This window comes from Alternaria triticimaculans (assembly GCF_023758025.1).
Source record: "Alternaria triticimaculans strain BMP 0046 chromosome Unknown scaffold_2, whole genome shotgun sequence".
Classification (NCBI taxonomy): domain Eukaryota; kingdom Fungi; phylum Ascomycota; class Dothideomycetes; order Pleosporales; family Pleosporaceae; genus Alternaria; species Alternaria triticimaculans.
In genome coordinates, this window is record NW_026055959.1 from 1,913,699 (window position 1) to 1,932,426 (window position 18,728).

General features: G+C 54.2%; 6 protein-coding genes across 6 annotated transcripts; 4 read left to right on the forward strand and 2 right to left on the reverse strand.

Annotated features, from left to right (window-relative positions):
• Positions 1-336: 336 nt before the first annotated feature.
• On the forward strand, positions 337-3,653 carry J4E78_002294 (uncharacterized protein; the record flags this gene model as incomplete). The annotated part of the gene is made up of 4 exons (XM_049362941.1): positions 337-1,152; positions 1,199-1,630; positions 1,685-2,732; positions 2,779-3,653. 4 exons carry the CDS (start codon positions 337-339, stop codon positions 3,651-3,653), a joined length of 3,171 nt encoding a protein of 1,056 aa, XP_049225533.1.
• Positions 3,654-5,584: 1,931 nt separating this feature from the next.
• On the forward strand, positions 5,585-9,552 carry J4E78_002295 (uncharacterized protein; the record flags this gene model as incomplete). The annotated part of the gene is made up of 6 exons (XM_049362942.1): positions 5,585-5,590; positions 5,948-6,026; positions 6,143-6,369; positions 6,765-6,890; positions 6,939-7,657; positions 7,719-9,552. The coding sequence occupies 6 exons, from the start codon at positions 5,585-5,587 to the stop codon at positions 9,550-9,552; spliced, it is 2,991 nt and encodes a 996-aa protein (XP_049225534.1).
• Positions 9,553-11,390: 1,838 nt separating this feature from the next.
• On the forward strand, positions 11,391-12,198 carry J4E78_002296 (uncharacterized protein; the record flags this gene model as incomplete). Its single annotated transcript, XM_049362943.1, has 2 exons — positions 11,391-11,513; positions 11,566-12,198. 2 exons carry the CDS (start codon positions 11,391-11,393, stop codon positions 12,196-12,198), a joined length of 756 nt encoding a protein of 251 aa, XP_049225535.1.
• Positions 12,199-12,800: 602 nt separating this feature from the next.
• On the forward strand, positions 12,801-13,700 carry J4E78_002297 (uncharacterized protein; the record flags this gene model as incomplete). Its single annotated transcript, XM_049362944.1, has 2 exons — positions 12,801-13,037; positions 13,092-13,700. The coding sequence occupies 2 exons, from the start codon at positions 12,801-12,803 to the stop codon at positions 13,698-13,700; spliced, it is 846 nt and encodes a 281-aa protein (XP_049225536.1).
• Positions 13,701-14,398: 698 nt separating this feature from the next.
• Positions 14,399-15,307, reverse strand: J4E78_002298 (uncharacterized protein; the record flags this gene model as incomplete). Its single annotated transcript, XM_049362945.1, has 1 exon — positions 14,399-15,307. One exon carries the CDS (start codon positions 15,305-15,307, stop codon positions 14,399-14,401), a length of 909 nt encoding a protein of 302 aa, XP_049225537.1.
• Positions 15,308-17,084: 1,777 nt separating this feature from the next.
• On the reverse strand, positions 17,085-18,650 carry J4E78_002299 (uncharacterized protein; the record flags this gene model as incomplete). Its single annotated transcript, XM_049362946.1, has 1 exon — positions 17,085-18,650. The coding sequence occupies one exon, from the start codon at positions 18,648-18,650 to the stop codon at positions 17,085-17,087; it is 1,566 nt and encodes a 521-aa protein (XP_049225538.1).
• Between the last annotated feature and the right edge of the window lie 78 nt (positions 18,651-18,728).

Genomic DNA, 18,728 nt, shown 5'->3' on the forward strand with positions numbered 1-18,728 from the left:
AGAGCAAGCCCGCAACGCCGACTCGCAACCTTTGCTCCTCTCACGACAACGCGCCCACGCACCTCAACCACGGCGAACGGCGCATCATCTCCACCCCCGCGCGCATCTTGGACGATATCCGCGCGACCTTTGCACCTGCCAGACGCACCGTGGAGACCTGCATCGCGCCTCCCGCTTTCGCGCGCACCTCTCGACGCTCCTTCTAGACACTAACCACGCGACAAAGACATCCATTGTCCACGACACTCCCGCGCCTGAGCATATCGTAATACAACGCCCAATATTACTTCGCGATCAATTCTGACAGCCCACCACAGCTCTCACGCACCCACAGCCATGGCGGACGACGCTGAGCTCGCCTTCCTCGAGGCGCAAAAGGACGAATACGACCCTTCCGCCGGTTACACCATGCCCGACGCTGCTGCTGGACAGGACGAGTACGACCCCGCCGCCACATACTCGCCGCAGTCCTACCAGTCGGCATCGATGCAGCCAGAGTCTGGCGCAAACTCACCACCGGCCGCCGACGCCGAGGGCGAGAATGGGGTGCAGCCTCAGCCTACTCAGACCTCCACAGAAGGCTCCGCAGCGCCGCCGTCTAAGCGACCGCGCACTGTGGGTGGTTTTGTCGACGAGAGTGAGGACGAGGAAGAGGAGCCCGCTGTGCAGCCGCAAGAGGCGAATGCTACACTGAGTGCTACTGGAGCTTCAGAGACTCCCCAGCCATCTTTTACAAACTCTCCAAACAATACACTCCCAAACCCAGATGTACAGTTACATAGTGCACAAGATCAGGCTCCCGCTTCCATCTCTGCTTCTGTCGCTGTCAATGAGCCTGCTCCCTCTGTTGCTTCTCTTCCTAACGGCAGTACGCCTGTTGCAGACGCTACTAAGCCAGGTGCTCCCGACGTCATGACTGCTGCTTCGGCACGCCCGTCTGTAGCCCCAGCTACTCCAGCTCCTATGTCTGCTTCTTTACCAAAGGCTCGTCTTCCTCAGGACCGAGTGGGTATTCTCGAAGATCGCATTGCTGAAGATCCGCGTGGTGACATCGAAGCGTGGTTGAGTCTAATTGAGGAGCACCGTAGGCGACACAAGCATGACGACGCACGAGCTGTCTTTGAGCGCTTCTTCAAGATCTTCCCTTCATCAGTAAGCAGGACTGTCGATATCTCATGTGATGTACTAACATGTCTAGGGCGAGCAATGGGTCGAGTACATTGCCTTTGAGACGGAGCTTGACGAGCTGCCAAGGGTCGAACACCTCTTCGGTCGCTCTATTCCTTCGGCCCAATGGCTCGGCATCTACTCTGCTTACATCGACTTCATCCGTCGCCGCTTCAACCTTACCACTGACCAAAATGGACAGAACCGCCAGACCGTCACACAAGCTTACGAGTTCGTCCTTACTTCAGTCGGTCTGGATGTTCATGCTGGAAAGCTTTGGCTTGACTACATCGAGATGCTCAAATCTGGGCCTGGTGTTCTCGGTGGCAGCAGCTGGCAGGACATGCAGAAGATGGATACTCTGCGCAAGGTATACCAACGCGCTGTTTCAGTACCACACAACGCGACTCTAGAGATCTGGAGAGACTACGACAGGTTCGAGACAAGTCTGAACAAGGTCACGGTAAGCCTCATTGCATTCAGTCCCTTGTATTTACGAGGCTAACATCGATGACAGGGCCGCAAGCAACTGCAAGAAACCTCGCCTGCCTACATGACTGCACGCAGCGCCATCAACGTCCTCGACAACAACATCACAAGGGGCGTCAACCGAACCACACTACCCAAGCTGCCGCCCGCCGCCGGCTTCGATGGCTACGAGGAGTACATGAACCAAGTGAAGCTATGGAAGAACTGGATCCAGTGGGAGAAGAGCGATCCGCTCGAGTGCGCTACAGACAACCGGGAGTTGTACAATAAGCGTGTACTCCACCTGTACAAGAATGCGCTCATGGCGCTCCGCTTCTGGCCAGAACTGTGGTACGAAGCAGCTGAGTGGTGCTACGAGAACAATATCCAGGCTGAGGGCGACAAATTCCTCAACGACGGCATCGATGCGAACCCTGAGAGCTGTCTCCTCGCTTTTAAGAAGGCCAACCAGGTCGAGCAACGCACCGACTTTGAAGATGGTCAAGCGGGTATCGTTGCTAAGGGCAAGGCTGTACGAGAGCCATACCAAAGGCTTCTCGATACCATCTACGATCTCACAGCACAAGTCAAGAAGCGAGAGGAACACTCAATTTCCCGTGCGAAAGAGCAATTCGAGGCACAGAAGGCTGCCGACGAAGCTGCCCGCGCAATCGCACAACAGAACGAGGATGCTGACGACGAGGACGAAGTTGTTGCTGCGCGTCGCTTGAAGGAGAAGGAGGACGCTTTCGCCCTTCAACTCCAGGCCATGTCCGCCGGGTACAATGCGCAAACACAGAACCTTAAGAAGACACTCACGTACACATGGATAGCTCTCATGCGGGCTATGCGCCGTGTTCAGGGCAAAGGAGATCCCAGGGGCGAGATTGGTGGCTTCCGTGGCATTTTCACCGAGGCTCGCAAGAAGGGCAAGCTGTTGAGTGAAGCCTACGTCGCTAGTGCGCTCATTGAGCATCACTGCTACCAGGAACCAGCCGCACAGAAGATTTTTGAGCGCGGTATGAAGCTGTTCCCTGAGGATGAGCAGTTTGCGTTGGAATACATTAAACATCTCATCAAGCTCAATGACTCTACCAGTAAGTGACAAGGTCTTTGCATGAAGATTTTCAGCTAATTCTTCAGATGCTCGTGCCGTCTTCGAGACAGTCGTCGGAAAGCTCACGGCTAAGCCTGAGACCGTTCACAGGGCCAAATCGCTTTTCGCCTTCTTCCATGATTACGAAGCCCAGTTTGGCGAGCTGGCCCAGATCACAAAGCTTGAGCAGCGCATGGCAACTCTCTTCCCTGAAGATCCCCAGCTGCACCGCTTCTCGCAGCGCTTCGCGACCCAGACCTTTGACCCGATCTCCGTCCGTCACATCATCTCGCCTCGCACACAGATGAAGCCCGTCATGCCAGCGACCATGCCATCGGTTATGCCCTCCATCGAAGAGCAGCAGCAACAGCAGCAGCAACCGATGCCTGCGCTACCACCCCAAATCGTAGCCGAACAACAGCGCCTCGCGTCTCCCGGCATTGCGAACTCCCCACACCTCGGAAACCTCATGCCTGTCACGAACTCACCAAAGCGCCCTCTCGATGACGCGGACGACGGTGGACAGCCTCGCAAGCTTGTTAGGGGCGAGTCACCGCTCAAGGGTGCGGCAGGTCGCCGTCTCGATGCTGCACGCCGCAACCTAGCCACCACCGGTGCGACACCCGTTGGCCAGGCTCCCGGCCCGCCACCTCTGCCTCGTGGCGTTAACTTCCTCCTCGGCATCATTCCTCCTGCAAGCACATACAAGGAGACGCGCTTCAAGGCTGATGGGTTGGTGGCTCTGCTGCGAAGCGTTGATACCATTCCAGTTCCACCAGGCCAGGGTCCTCCGCAGCCACAGCGCTGGGGCACCACCCCGACAACAGCGCAGCAGCTGCAGAGCATACAAGAGAAATACGGCAATGGTGGACACATGCCCATGCACCCAGCTATGGCGGGCGCAAACGCTTGGGGGCCTTAGGAAAGGTATCCAACGTTCATCTTACTGGAGCTTGTGCGCCGGCATTACCGCGTTTGAGCAAGAAAGAGTCGGATTATCTTCACTCGAAAAATGGTTGTCTAGACCAAGAACATTGCATGGATTGGCGTTTATTCTTCTCTACTCATTTGTACGGACTCGATCACCAAAACACCCGGATACTGAGAGCGTAGGGAAGGGGGACCGCATGGGGTATCACTAATGGAATAATGGAGGTTTGGCTTGGCTTTTGCCAGCCTATATGTGTGAGCGAGGCGTTGGGTTCTTGATTGCGCCTTGGGGCGGCATTCTCATCGAAGTCTTGGTGGAAGGACTTGTAGCCTCTTTCTTAGATGTCCTTAATGGAAAAGATGGTTCATCTATCCTCCTTTGGTTGTGATGTGATGCTATTCGAGTGCTCTCGTGATAAGAAAAGGAAAGGAAGGGATGTCATATGACTCGAAACCATGTCTATACAAGACACATGCTGTATGTCCACTAATACATCAACATCCCTTCCAGTACAATGTTCTTATTCTCTCCCTTCGCAGCTCGCATATAATGCACGGCACGACAACACGCATGCATCGGTGTCATGGCTCACTGCCCCACTCAGTGTCATCAGGCTAGCCACCGAACTAGCAACGTCGCGCCTTCCTGTCCGACATGCTTCCTTCCTTCTACGCTATGTACATCGCGAGTATATATACTGAAACCACCACACTCAGTCCATCTGATCTTCACCCCTTAATCATGCACAGGGCACCTTGATTTGGCGCCGTCGTATGGCAGCACTTCGCCGAGCAGTCTTCGGTGTTTGCCCGACGCGGCCTCCGATTGAGGATATATACAAGAGCAGGGAAGGGACGCAGCACCTACGAGGACACAATGCCCTGGCGGTGTAGACTGGATTCCTCGATCCCTTCGCCCATAAAGCCCATGTGCTTCGTGTTAGGGGTTATCGAGAAACGCTTCTCTAGAATCGCTGTCAGAGTTCCGACCGTCTCAAAATTAAAAGTGGAACTCACACCAAAGAATGTTCTCAAGGTAATGCACCAGACACGCCAATGTACTCAAGCAGATGCTGATGTCATTCGGCGAGCGTTGAAAGCTGTTCAGGTTGGTCGGGGATTATGGACGGGTTGGTATCCATCAGTATTCTCTGGTCAATCTGGAAATGCTTCACGCTTCTTTGGAGGGCCTAATATCTGAATGTAGTCATTAGATTCTCGTTATCATTATCAAATTCAGGAGGCTCACTTTCCAAGCAAATGTCGTCTTGGTCTCCGGCCGTAGCACTCTGGGATAGATTCGGCATATGTCCTTGTTATACCAAGGTACCATCCATGCCACACTTGGGGATTTCTTCAACAACTCTGGCCTTGGATATCTCGTCATTCCCGTAATCTGCTCAGATTACGCCACCGTCGCATGCCCGACGACGCTTAGTCAGTCTCTCACCAGGCCTCGAAGGCGGTTATCACGTATCCTACGCCACCCGCCGGCAGAGTCACAACACCACAATATCTCACCTCGTCTATAAATCCCAGCCCCACTTAAACCTCATCTTTTACCTGTATGCACCTCCGGTACGTGTCCGAGCCTCACATGCCAGCAGCTAGCGCAGTCTGCCTATCCATATAAGCTTGCCCACCCACGGCCTTGAACCCTCTTTCCTTCCTCACACTACAACGACAACTACTCTCCCCTCCCTTCCTAACTTGACAATCCTGACAAGGGACAAGCCTTCTATCCTCTACAAGCCGCAGCTACTTCACCAACATCAAGCCTACCTTCCTCAACCGCAACAAGAGCCGGTCTCACAATAGTCACTGCAGGCAGTTCAGTCAACACCACTGCAGGCAGTCTTCCGCGCTCAGCACCTTCCAGTAAGTTCCCAATTAAGCATTCCTCTTTCAGTCACCATGACGACGATGATGGTGATCATCATCGCACTGCTGCCGCTGCGTACTCTGTGTCACGTCGAGGTCCTGGTACCTGCCGCGCAGTCACCGCCCTTATCGGCACGGTCACCACAGCAATCTCATCGTTCCTGCCCTCTTTGTTTTGACGCTACCACATGACCCCGACTTGGCCTAGCTTTGGAGCTCACCCAGTGCCATAACTTCCTCAGCCTCACCTTTTGTTTCCCACCCCAACACATCATATCCAACAACACTCCTTTTGTATGCCGCCCCTCTCCCATGCTTTGTCGCACATAGCTTTTTGTTCTATCGCCTTGTCGCGAGCACATCAGTTCGCAGCTTCCTCTTTTGAACTTTGCTGACTTGCCTCAGACCCGATCAGCGATCCGGTTCAAACGCTCACGCCCTCAACGCCAGTCCCGCACGCGACTCAGATCTGAGATCAAGGTACGTGTCCTCCGCTGTCGCCTCTTATCGCGCAAGCTCCATGCCGTGGTTGACTCCGCTGGCAAACGCGTCCTCGCTCTCGAACACCGCTAACATGACATCTAGAGTACGCAATGGCAGGTCCAGCCAAGAAGCGCGCGCAGGCCGAGAAGCAGTCCAACGGCTCGTCCAATGGCTCCTCTTCTGAGTCTCGCGACCCTACTCAGCGCTCCGCTCCGAAGTCCATTCCCCGTGTCGACGGCAACCGCGATCCTAACGTTCGGGCTTGCGTTGACTACACCGACCCCCGAGACCTCAAGAACATCTCCGATTTCCTTGGTATTGCCGGTTGGTACCAGGCTCGTGGTGTAAGTACAAACACTCCTCTGTCTCAGGCCGCATGAACATCTTGCATGTATCCTTCGTGCAAACACACCTCCCCGCACTGCCCAAATGCAAACAGCTTCGGGCTCGCATCCTACCGAGATTGGTATGGCTACGCTCTCTAGGCTGTGAGCATAAGAGCTACATCTCCGTGTGGCTTCCCTTCTCTCATCTTTACCCTCATTCTTATTCAAAACACCATTTGGATTCTGTTATCTTCCACTCCCACAATCCATTCACATTATCTTCATACTCCCAATTTCCCTCATTTCCCATCTTCATCATGGTTGACCAGGACGCCGCTCCCCATCGCTTCTACCAGGACACCAGCCTCTACACTCCGAGGCACAACAATATTCTCTTTGCTAACGACCATCAGCTCACCATCCCGGGCTCTCTTCCTCAACGTCCCAAGAACTTCAACCAGTTCGGCAAGGCCGCCAACATCGTGCTCAACACCTTCAACGTCGTCAAGGCCCCCGACACCGTCGTCCATCAGTATGACGTAAGTTTTCCTGTCCCCCAAGTTTGACTTAATACTAACTTCTACAAGCTCAACTACAGCGGCGACGCCCTCGACTACACCAAGCGTGTCCTACTGAAGAAGATCTGGAACTCCCCTACTATCAAGGCCGAGCTTGGTGAGCCCGCCAACCTCTGGGTCTGGGACACCAACAAGCTGGCTTGGTCCGGTAAGCGTCTGCCCCGTGACGATACCCGCATCACTGTCGACCTCGATGAGGAGGAGGGCCGTCCTACCAAGCCGGGAGCGCGTGGCAATAAGCACACCATCCACGTCCGCTGGACTCGTAAGGTCGACTTCATCAACTTGAACGCTTTCCTCGATGGCCAAGCTTCTTGGTCTAACGAGTGTATCGACACGATCAACTTCCTTGACCATGTCATGCGCGAGTGGCCTTCTCAGCAGTACACTCAAATCAAGAAGTCTTTCTTCCAGCGCGGAGAAATCCGCTTCGACCTTGGCGGTGGTGTTGAAGCCTTCAAGGGTGTCTTCGCGTCCCTTCGCCCCGTTTTGGACGACAAGTTCAAGAAGTCACTGTCGGTCAACGTCGATGTCGCCAACGGCACCTTCTGGCGTGCTCAAGAGCTCACCCGCGCCATTGGCCAAGTCTTCAACTGTAACCCGCCTCAGTTCGCCACCATGTACAAGAACGCCACTCGCGACTGGAAGGGCTCCATGCTCAAGAGGGACCTCCGCAAGTTCAAGAAAGTAGGTGTATCTACGACACATACTAAGGAGCCTACGCAATGGTAAGTTGTTCTTTTCGGTTTGCCGACTACATACGCGTGGTGTACTAACTTTTGATCTCAGGACGATCGATGAATTCGTCAACTTGGACGCTTCCCAGGCGACTTTCCCGGATCCCGATGACCGCTCCAAGAAGATCTCGGTTGCTCAGTACTTTAAGAAGAAGTATGGCGTCACTGTCATGGCTGGTCTGCCGGTAGTCAAGATGACCAAGAAGATCCGCAAGGAGCCTGTCTATATGCCTGTCGACGTCCTGAAGATCGACGGCAACCAGCGCTACACCACCAAGCTCAGCGATACCCAGACGTCCCAGATGATCAAGTTCGCCGTCACCCTTCCCAAGGAGCGTTGGGCCGCTGTTCAGCAGGGAGTAAAGTTGCTCAACTGGCAGAATGACCCCTACCTCCGCCACTACGGCCTGAAGGTTAGCCCCGCGCCTGCCAAGGTGACAGCTCGTATTCTCCCTTCGCCCACCGTTCACTTCGGCGCCGGTTCCAAGGAAGCCACCATCAAGCCTGCGGACATGATCGCCGGTCGCTGGAGGCTGGACGGTCGCAAGTTCGCCATGAACAACAAGGAGCGTCCTATCAAGGCGTGGGGTGTCTGCTGTGTCCAAGGTCGTGGCAGCCCTCCCCCTCAAGCCATTGAAGCCTTCTTCCAGAAGTTCGTCCAGATCTACGAAGCCCACGGTGGACTTGTAGCCGCGCACCCTCAGCATGGCAAGAAGCCATGGATGGGTCCCGGTAACCTTGCTGATGGTGGTGAGATGATCCAGAAGGTCTGGAACCAGACTGGCAACAAGTACGCCATGCCACCTAATCTGCTCTTCTTCGTCGTCAACGACCGCAATGTCGACGTCTACCGTCGCATCAAGAAGTCTTGCGACATTCGATTCGGTGTGGCTTCGCAGGTTCTCCAGGCCAAGCATGTCATGTCTGCTTCGCCCCAGTATATCTCCAACGTCTGCATGAAGGTCAACGCTAAGCTTGGCGGAGCTACTTCGGTTGCGAAGTCTCAGCTCATTCCCAAGGTTGCCCCGAAGTCAGCATCTATTCCCACCATGGTTGTTGGCGCCGACGTCTCTCACCCTGCTCCCGGAGCCGCTTCAGGTGAGGCTGCATCCTTCGCTGCCATTACGGTATCCGCCGACGTTCACTTCGCCAAGTACTGGGCTGAGGTTCAGACCAACGGTAACCGCGTGGAAATGGTCACAACCTCCAACATCAACGACCACTTCGGGTTCATGGCCAAGAACTGGATGCAGAAGATCGGCCAGGGCAAGCCTCCTCAGCGTGTACTCTATATTAGAGATGGCGTGAGCGAGGGACAGTACGCCGCTGTCCTTGAGGAAGAAGTCCATGACATGAAAGAATGCTTCAAGAAGCTGGGCTGCAAGGAGATCCCCAAATTCACCGTCGTCATTGCTGGTAAGCGCCACCATATCCGCTTCTTCCCTGAGGCTGGCAAAGGCGACCGCAACGGCAACCCTCTTCCCGGTACTTTGGTAGAGACTGGCTGCACCCATCCGTTCGAGTTCGACTTCTATCTCTGCGCCCACGTTGCCATCAAGGGTACAGCTCGCCCCATCCACTACCAGTGCATCCTCAACGAGGGTGAGTGGCTGTCGGCCGAGCTCCAGCAGTTTATCTTCGAGCACTCATACCACTATGTCCGCTCTACTACTCCGGTGTCCCTGCACCCTGCGGTCTACTACGCCCACTTGGCTGCCGACCGTTCCCGTGCTCATCTCAACGACAACCCGGTCTCGTCTGGCAAGAAGGAGTCCAAGGCCGACCAGCAGTCTTCCACTGGTTCATCCAAGCAGAACGTCGAGATCGCTCCGTTGATGCCGATGCAGAACGCACGCGGCCTCAGGGATGTTATGTGGTACATCTAAGGAACGAAGAGAGGTCAAGCCGGTCGGTAGTGCTGGATAGGATGGCTTCACTGGTTCGAAACACGATGGAGGACTCGGTTGCAACGATGGCGTGAATCTGTTCACGGCGCATCAAAAGTCGGTGATTCGGTATTCTCTTCAATCTTTCCTTGCGATATCCATATTTCATGGTCCTAGCGAGGACATCTCATGATCTCAGGTAGTATGCCTCGCCCGTCAGCGGCCTCGCAGAATCAATATGGTATGAAATAACTCCTGCTGCTTTGCGACGTTGTGATGTTGCGCATACGTGCTCAGCTTTTCGCGTTTGTTAACATGCCCACGAACTATCGGCCAGATCAGTTTGATACAGTGTCCATCGCCGGAACTGAGTTGAGTGTCTAAGAGAAGACCGTCCATAGGCTCAGCCTAGATTTTACCTTGCTCTTCACGATCCGAAGGCTAAACTACCGCAGGCTCAGACTGCCGGGTGCTTAGCAGAAGTATAGCCACGGCCTTGACAATCCAAAAACGGCGCCTGACCCTGAGGCGAGCTTCCAATCAGCCTAAATAGCTGTTGTATGGATCAAGTGGCCACGAGCCCCGGAGAGTCGATGCGCATGGAGATTTTCGTTTCCTCTCGTTGCGATCGGGTACAAGCTGTCAATTTCACGAGGAAACGCGGCCACGAAGTCGAAGATCGCAGAGCTTGCAACTTTGCGCCGAAGAATGAAGATCGTAGTCGCCGGGGTAGCAAAGAAGAGCGCGCGTATTGTATGGAATGGTAGAAGGATGAGAGTCGGGGTAGGAGTACAAGGAAGCCTGTGATATGTGTTTCCGGGCTTCTGAACAATTGCAGATGCCTAGTTGACAATGGGTCGATCGACACAGACGGATTGCTGCCTGTTCTTATTGCGAAATCGTGTGCGAAGGTTGAGAAGCACTTTGAAGGCAGGCAGGAGACGATAGAGGCACTTCTGGCTTGTTGGACGCGCCGAGCATCACGAAGCGCGACCAGAGGACTTTGCGCTCACGACGACGATAGGACCATTATAAGCCTCCTATCACAGCTTCAGCGGATGCGAAACGACGATGTCAGGGTATTTACATACTCGATCGAGTCCCGATCGCAACATCACATGCAAGCAGAGAGGTATGTACCGTCCAATATATTTACCTTCGCTCCACCAGCGCAAAGCGCAGAAGAGAAGGGGGTAAGCGAACGCATAATCATTCTAACCTCCATTTTCCCCTCCAAATCTTCATTGAGTGGAAGACACAGAGTGAATAATGGGGTGTTCAGTTTTAATGAACAGAAGAGGATCGCGCGACGCGTTGATTTTGATGGCTGCGAAGATTTCGGATGACTAAGGGGCGCTTGCATGGTTGGGGTTAGCAGCGAAGCAGGGGTCATGTGAGCGAATCAAGGCTGGCGCGTTGGGTGTGACGAGTATGGTGGGGCAGGGGATTTTGGGCGGCGGCGCGGGGTTTTGTTGTCGGCCTGTGGGAGTGACTCTTTTGCAATATTGAAGACCAGATTGAAGTTTTGGGCGTACAGGTGAATAAAGACTCTGTAGGCGGCGAACAACGTGGGGTGGGAAGCTAACAACCTGTAGTTTGATAGACCTGCACTCTCACACCCGCCCTTGTGAACGGAGATCCTTACACAAACGCACCTTACCCACTCTCCACTAAAGCTTCCCACGGTTCGGACTACTGCGAGAAGAACTACACACTCAACCGCAACCCCAAACCCCTCGATACCGACAAAGTCCCTCGATAAGCATACGGACTCGACCTGCAAGCAGTCTCGATACCGAACACTTTCCACTTCTCCACAAACAACTCAGACACACAACATGTCTTCAGCAGGACGTGGCCGCGGCGGCAAGTTCAACAAGGTCAAGCGCGGAGGCGGCAAGAAGTTCTCACGCGACCTGCAACCGCTGAACGCAGATGGCGAGGTCGTTGGCATGTGGGGTGTAAGTACCTGATTTACCAAAGTCGCAGAAACTGTCTAACAAATAACCACAGGAACAACCCGACAAGGTTGACGAAGAGTCCTCCGAAGAGGAAGAATCTTCTGAGGAGGAGTCTGGCGACGAGGACGGCAAGCCCGCACAAGAAGAACTGACGCGCGAGCAGCGTCGCGAACTCGCAAAGAAGCGCAAGGCGGCCGCGATCGCGAAGAAGTCACAGAAGACCCCCGAAGCAGGCGACATGCCCACCGACTCCTCCGAAGAGGAAGACGACGATATGCCCGCGAACCCAAACCACACTGCGAAAGCCCGTACACAAGCCGCGAAGGCACCTGTCGACCCAGACGCCGAGCCCGCTGCTGCCGCTGCTAAGGGCAAAGGCAAGCAGCAAGACCTGTCCCAGCTGTCCCGTCGCGAGCGTGAGGCTCTCCAGGCACAAGCCAGCAAAGACCGATACGATAAACTACACGCTGAGGGCAAGACCGAACAGGCTCGTGCCGACCTCGAGCGCTTAAAGCTGGTCCGCGAGCGTAGGGATGCTGAGGCGGCGCGGAAGAAGGCTGAGGCTGAGGAGCGTGCTGAGCTGGAGAAGGAGAAGAAGGAGCTCATGGACCGCGAGAACAGGCGGCGGGAGCAAGCCAAGGGCAAGGCGGACCGTCTTGCTAAGGGCGGCAAGAAGAAGGCCTAAGTCTGACAGTCATTGTCAGGATTGGATCTTTCGCGACGTTACCAGTTACCTCTGCGACGCCCGGATGCCAGTATATGTGTGCGAATGCACTCCGTTCCATGCTCACGGGTTGCGCGGTTCGCGCACGGCGTAGCCACTTCGAGCTACTGGTCGATGCTCATGACGCGATGATAGAATCAAGTACAGGACGGCTGCATGGTGTATACCATGTAGCCTGCTGGATCCAAAGATGAAACAAATGTGATCAAAGTTCACGAGCCATGAACACCATTTTGCTTGCCGTGACCAATGTACCAAGACCGAGAAGATGCACGCCATGTGACCGATACACAATATATTCCACTCAGGTAGCCCTTATGCTGCACGGCCTCTCGAAGTTTCGACAGCGATACGAGTTCGTATGCTGAGCCGTGAGCCCTCAAGCCGCCCTTGTGCTTCCCCGCGAGTTAGTGTCTCGCCTCGCGAACGCGAAGGTTCACGACTTCGTCATCACTCCCTCGACTATATGAACGTCGCGATGGCGCCACTGATGCTTCCCATCATGCGCATACACGTACAGGTCCTCTCGTATCGTTGCGCATCGCGTTACGATTCTGTCGACCATGGCTGAACCGATACCTGCGGAGGAGCAATCCAACTTCGAAACCTTCCGCGACTGCTTGAGCGAACCCGTCCTCAAAGCTCTGGCTGCACCGATCGAGAAGCCGAAACCGAAGAAGAAGAGACATGCGAAGAAGGGGTCGAAGAGTGGGAAGAATGAGATCGTCAAACAGGAGGTTGTACCAACGATGGTAGAAGCCCAAGAAACTGATGCAGAAGATCTGGGCGAATTCATAGAAGTATATCATCCCTACAAACATACACACACGCGTACTCTAGAGCCCCACTAACAGAAGAACCAGTACCTAAGCACCCTAATCTTCCCCTTCCTCCCAGCCGAACTGCGCACGCTCACGCACTCCATCTTCAAAGACTCACCGACCCTCCAAGACCTCTACACAACGCCCCTCTCATCCTCAACGTCCACCGCCCTCCTGCACACCATCCCACCCACCGCAATCGACAGCCTAGAAAGCTACGGCCTCCTCCCACCCACCTCCGACACCATCGACCAGCACAACCTCCTCACACCGCTCCTAACAACGTACATCTCCGCCGTCACCGCCCCGCCCCCAATATGGAGCAGCACGCGCGCCACCGCCTGCGAGCTCTGCAGCAGAGACTGGGTACCGTTGACATACCACCATCTCATCCCTAAAGCAGCACATGCGCGCGTAAGGAAGCGGGGGTGGCATACAGAGGACAAGCTGAATAGCGTGGCGTGGTTGTGTAGGGCTTGTCATAGCTTTGTGCATCGGTTGGCCGGGAACGAGGAGTTGGCTAAGAATTTCTATACGGTCGAGTTGATACAGGAGGGTGGGGTGGAGGAGGATGTCGAGAAAAGGGAGAGTGTTGAGGGGTGGGTTAAGTGGGTTGGGGGTGTTAGGTGGAGGAGTCGGTAGGAGGTGGCATCAGGGGAGAACGTTGGATACGGTGCCCTGATGTTGGTACTCGAACGCTTTGGATTACCTGTTGCATTGTCCCTGGATGGATGCGCGACACCTTTTGGGTTGCGTGTACCATGGGACGGAAGACCTCGCTTCTTTTCATTCTGCCACCACTTTTGTGCTCTATCTCATATTCACGTCTTTGTTTCGCACCTTTGGTCCTCATTTGTCTGCGTATACGCTTCTCCCACACACTAAGCAGTCATGCTACCACCCTTCGCCTACTCCGTCTTCCGACTGACGGTCTACCCCATCTTCATCGTCCTCATCACGACTGTAACGGCCATCGTCACCATAGACCCCTTCAAGAACACCACACTTCAGTACTTCGCTATTGGAAATATCGGTGTAGCGTTATGGGGTGTACTCGCGGGTGCCCTGTAGACTGGGAGAAGGAGCGACGAAATCGAAAGAGAATTCACAAGAGCAAAGAAGCAAGCGGAGACATGATTGTGGTGTGGTAAAAAAAGTATCGATTCATCCATCAGAGGTCAAGTCAACCAGACGACCTCTGGAAAGCACATATGCACGCTAAAATGAGGATATACAACGGGTATCCAGCCCTCAAAACGCCGGTGTCGATATGCGACAATGCCTAATCCAAACATGTAATCGTTGATACAAATCTCTCAAGTCCAGCTCGGAGATGATGATTATAATGGCGCGTCGTCCAGAAAACCCTTCTCGACTTCATCCTCAAAGATCGAGTACGAACGCCCGCGCTCGCTCATCTTGTTCTCCTTCTTTCTCGCATCGAGACTTGCGCGAACATGTTTGAGGAAGGCCTCGGTGCTTGGGTCGCTTGGTGTACGGTGGAGTTCGCAAGGCATGTTCGATGCATTCGCGACGGGTGCTGGTGCGATGATGTTGGAAGATGTGGTCGCTGAAGTCTTTGCCTTTCGGTCCACGGTGCATAGTCTCTTCGCAGACTCCCTAAACTTCTTGAAGGGGTCTTCGACTTTGGTCTCAAGCTTCTCAAGCTTCTCAAGCTTGTGTAGCATCTGGAATTCCTCGCGGACCCGTCGTGCTGCCCACTCGCCGGCAGGGAAGGATCTTCGTCGTTGAGTGGTGGCGAGGTAGTCGTGGTATGTGTCGCTGCTTAAGCGAAGCTCGAACTCACTTGCTGGGTTGCTATGTGTGGGAGCAGGAACAGGCGCAGGAGCAAGTATGGGTTCCGGTGCGGTGGGAACAGGTGTGGAGCTGAAGTCGACGAGTTGACCTGGATGCACTTCACCCGTGCTGTCACACCGTGTGGATGGCGCCAATACTGTCAACGTCTTCTCGGTACTGTTCTTCTCGGAGGCGAACAGTGCTTCAGCATCTGTTGCTCTTGAATCGACTCTCTGTCTCTTGCAGCTTTCCTCTATTCCCGACCTTGGGGAGCCCGAAGCCGATGATATGGATGTGCGTGGGCTGACGTCAGGGGAGCGATCTTGACTCTTACGCCGTGACCCAAAGCCAAAGCTGAAGTTCATGTTGAAGATCTGACTTGCCCGACGACGACGCTTCTTCTTGAGGTTCGGGAATGACCATGGAGCAGCGCTCTCTGGTTTCGGTGCCATAGGGCCGGAGTGAGGCAGCAATGATGGGAGTGGTCTGCTTGTGACTGCCATCTTGAAATGGTTTGGAGTTGAAGGTGTGAGTGGCGTAAGGGGTTGGAACGGGTTGGTGAAGTGCAAGTTGTTGTTGTGGTTGTTGTTTGGTCCTTGCTTGGTGACTCTCGGTAATGGGAGTGTACGATGTATGTTCTGTTGTGGAGGATAATAGAGTTGCAAGTTTCGTGCTACCTGGCTCGCGGCGGTTGTCTCACTGGATAAGTAGGCGTCTCGTGTGAATGCATAGAACAAGTCATCTTGCAGGGTGTGTTCACGAGGCGCTGGTCGTGGGAGACGTGGGTCCGCGAAAGGCGATGCCGGCGAAGTGTTGGTCGAGGTTTGCTGCACGGGGAAATTCGGAAAAGGGCTGGTTTGTACTGGCCATGGGGGCGTGGTGCAGTCATATGGTGTTGGCGCGAACATTTGACCTGTGATCGCGTGGGTGTGGCCTCGTGCCGAGCACGCGGATGTGACTCCGAAGTTTTCCCGATAGCGGATTGGAGTTGCGGTGTGGAGCTGGTAGTCGCCAGCCATGTGTTGGTGATTTGATGGTGTCTCGGCAAGCGAGGTCCGGTGAGGAAATGTGCTGGACTATCTGCTATGTTTAAAGATCGTCGCCTGGGAGGTAGCCGCGGTAGCCAGAGATAACGATTTTGTGTGCTCTTGACCGCTGAAGTCGACTCCACGTTATATACCGCCTGTTCTGCATCATGGCATCTGCACGAGCTCGCCGACGAAAAGACTCACCGCGCCGGTACACTTGCCCGTGCACCGCCCCTCAACCTGTGCATTTGCGTGCCTCGACACTGACAGACCCGGATATTCCAAAAAGATAGAAAAACAACCTCCCCACGGGTCCTGTCATCATACATCACTCTTACACCTCATGCCACCGTACCTGCGGGCCCACACGCCCTCTGCCAGCGGTACAACCAACAGCACACCGCACATCGTGACCAGGTCCCACGCAATTCTGCGACACTAGCTTGATGACGGCGCGCTGTTGGTGAAGTTGATCGCTGGTTGGTTGCGGGGGCGCGACGTGCCGTTTGGCACCCGTGGGCAAGATGTGCGTCGGATTGTGGGTGAACCGTGGGCGGCAGACCGAGATCGCCGACTAGTCAAGTTTGGCATTGAGATCCAGGGTCCATGACAGATCTCAACGCATCTAGATCTGAACGCTTTAGTGCGCAGCGTGAACCATCGCGGAGAACAGCATCAAAAGCAACTTGCGAACTCAGAGTTGTTATAGAAACAGCGGAGATGCAGGAGACGCGTGCTGATCCTTTCATCTCAGGTACCAAGATCTGAGCTCGCTTCTCGCCGAGCCGTACCGGGTGGCCTCCCAGCCAGAACATAGCTGTGAGCTAGTATTCAGGAGGCTGTGTATGGAGCTGAGCGGACGAGCGCATCAGGGTGACTCCGTGAACGCATAGTGCCTTCTTCAAAATTTCATGTGCCGAGGTCAACTTGTCGTACCTTGGGCTAACCACGAAAAAGCATCGTGGATGTTGACGACCTTCTAGATCAGCAGTGCAGGTCTGGTGACGCACTCTATCCATAAAATTTGATATACATGTACTTGACGCGGTTGAAGATGAACTACTACTCTGTCTCAATGTGTTGACTGCGTAACTGCCTCGGTAGATGAGCGCGGTACAGCTAGGCTCAAGCCAACCAAGAAGCAACGAGCACGGCAGTTATTCTGTCAACACCGTGTTGATCTATGACATGCGTACCTTCATCACAACCAAAATTCACTTCCTTGGTGAGTCTTCGTCTTCGCCCTTCTCTCTAACTCCATAGCCCCAATAATCGCGCAACCAACTCCACTCCCGTCTTCTGCGCTGGTAATCGTAATCGGGCCATCTCCTCCACAGTCCTTTTCCTTCCATCCCAGCACTTCACCCAGTGCCTTAGCCCATCTCCTCTTGAATTTTGGATGCTTGTTTGCCACACTCCCGTCGGCAGCTACATGACCCTTCTCGATACTTTCCATGGTGCAGATGGCAGCTACACCACAGGCACACAGTCGCGCACCACGCACAGCGATCATCTCAGCTAGTCTACGCGAGAGCTCGATCTCGACGTCTGTGGGCTGGATCGAGAGTGTAGAGTGGAAGAGTTCGCGTGTTTTGGTGAACTTGGGCGACTCGTCGTCTTCTATCTGAGATAGGAAGCCTGTATCGATACTGTATGGCTCACGCAGCTTTTGTAGTCCCTGGTCTGAGGCTTGACTGAAAACGAGACTGCGATCGAGGAGATCTACCAGTATGAGACGAAAGATCTCGCCTAGGTACAGGCCAGCGGAGAGCTTCTCGAAAGTCTGCTCTCCAGGTCGCGGGCTCTCTGCGTCGATCTGCTCGTCGTACTTTGTGAGGGGAAGCACACGCTTGGCTTGATCGAAGGCGCCATATTCGCAATTGATCGCCATTTTCTCTTCACCCTTCGTTGCGCCGTTGTGGGATGACGCGTCTGTGATTCTGTCGTCGTTGGAGTCCAGTTTTCCAATTCTTGAGAGGCTGGCCATGAAAGCTGCATTGCAACCAGTACCAAAAATAGCGCCAACGATCGTTTCGGGGTCGTTGTAGGCGGAGGCCACCATGGCACCGACGGTATCGTTGATAACGCAAATCAACTCGACCGGCAGCTTCCTTTCTTGTAGCTTCTCTCGAAGTTGCTTCGCGGCGTCCTGGCCTTCTACGCCCTTGATATCGAAACCCTTGGTCCATGTCTGCAGGACTGCGTGGTCGATACGTTTCTGCGTCGCTGGGTAACTGAATGTGAAACCCAATGGCATGGGCTTCTCCGCGGTGTATTGTTGATCTAGTTGGTGGTCCTGGATGAATGCCGCCACTTTTTCCGTAACGAAGTTCCAGAGACTATCGGCGTCGCCAGTCTTCATCTCCTCCGGTAGCTTGTACTGCTCTTGCTCCATGCTGTGCTTCCCATCTCCTTCTTTCCCGCCTTCGTCTCCATGAAGATCTACCTTGCAAACCCTCAGATTCGTACCACCAAGGTCAATAGTCAATATCGTTCCCTTCTCTTTTCCCGAAGGCAAATTGTGCACCCAGGTGATGTTCATGGGGATGCCCTCTTGCTTGTCTTTGGTAAGGCCTTCTTCTAACTCTTCTCTGAAGCGGCTAACGATCTCCTTCAGTTTAGAACCGGAGATCCAAAACTGTTTGTCGAGTCGTGCAAGTTCATCGTCCAGACTTTGTGGTAGATCGGCCATCTTCTCGAGTTCAGAGCGTTGGCGCCATGATGTATTCGCCTCCTCGTCTATGCGGCGGCCTGCAGAAGTAGACATAATGGAGATTCAGTATTTCAGAATATGGAAAAGGTGATGAGGATAGTCTCAAAGATATTTAAAAGTGCTGTCTAGAAG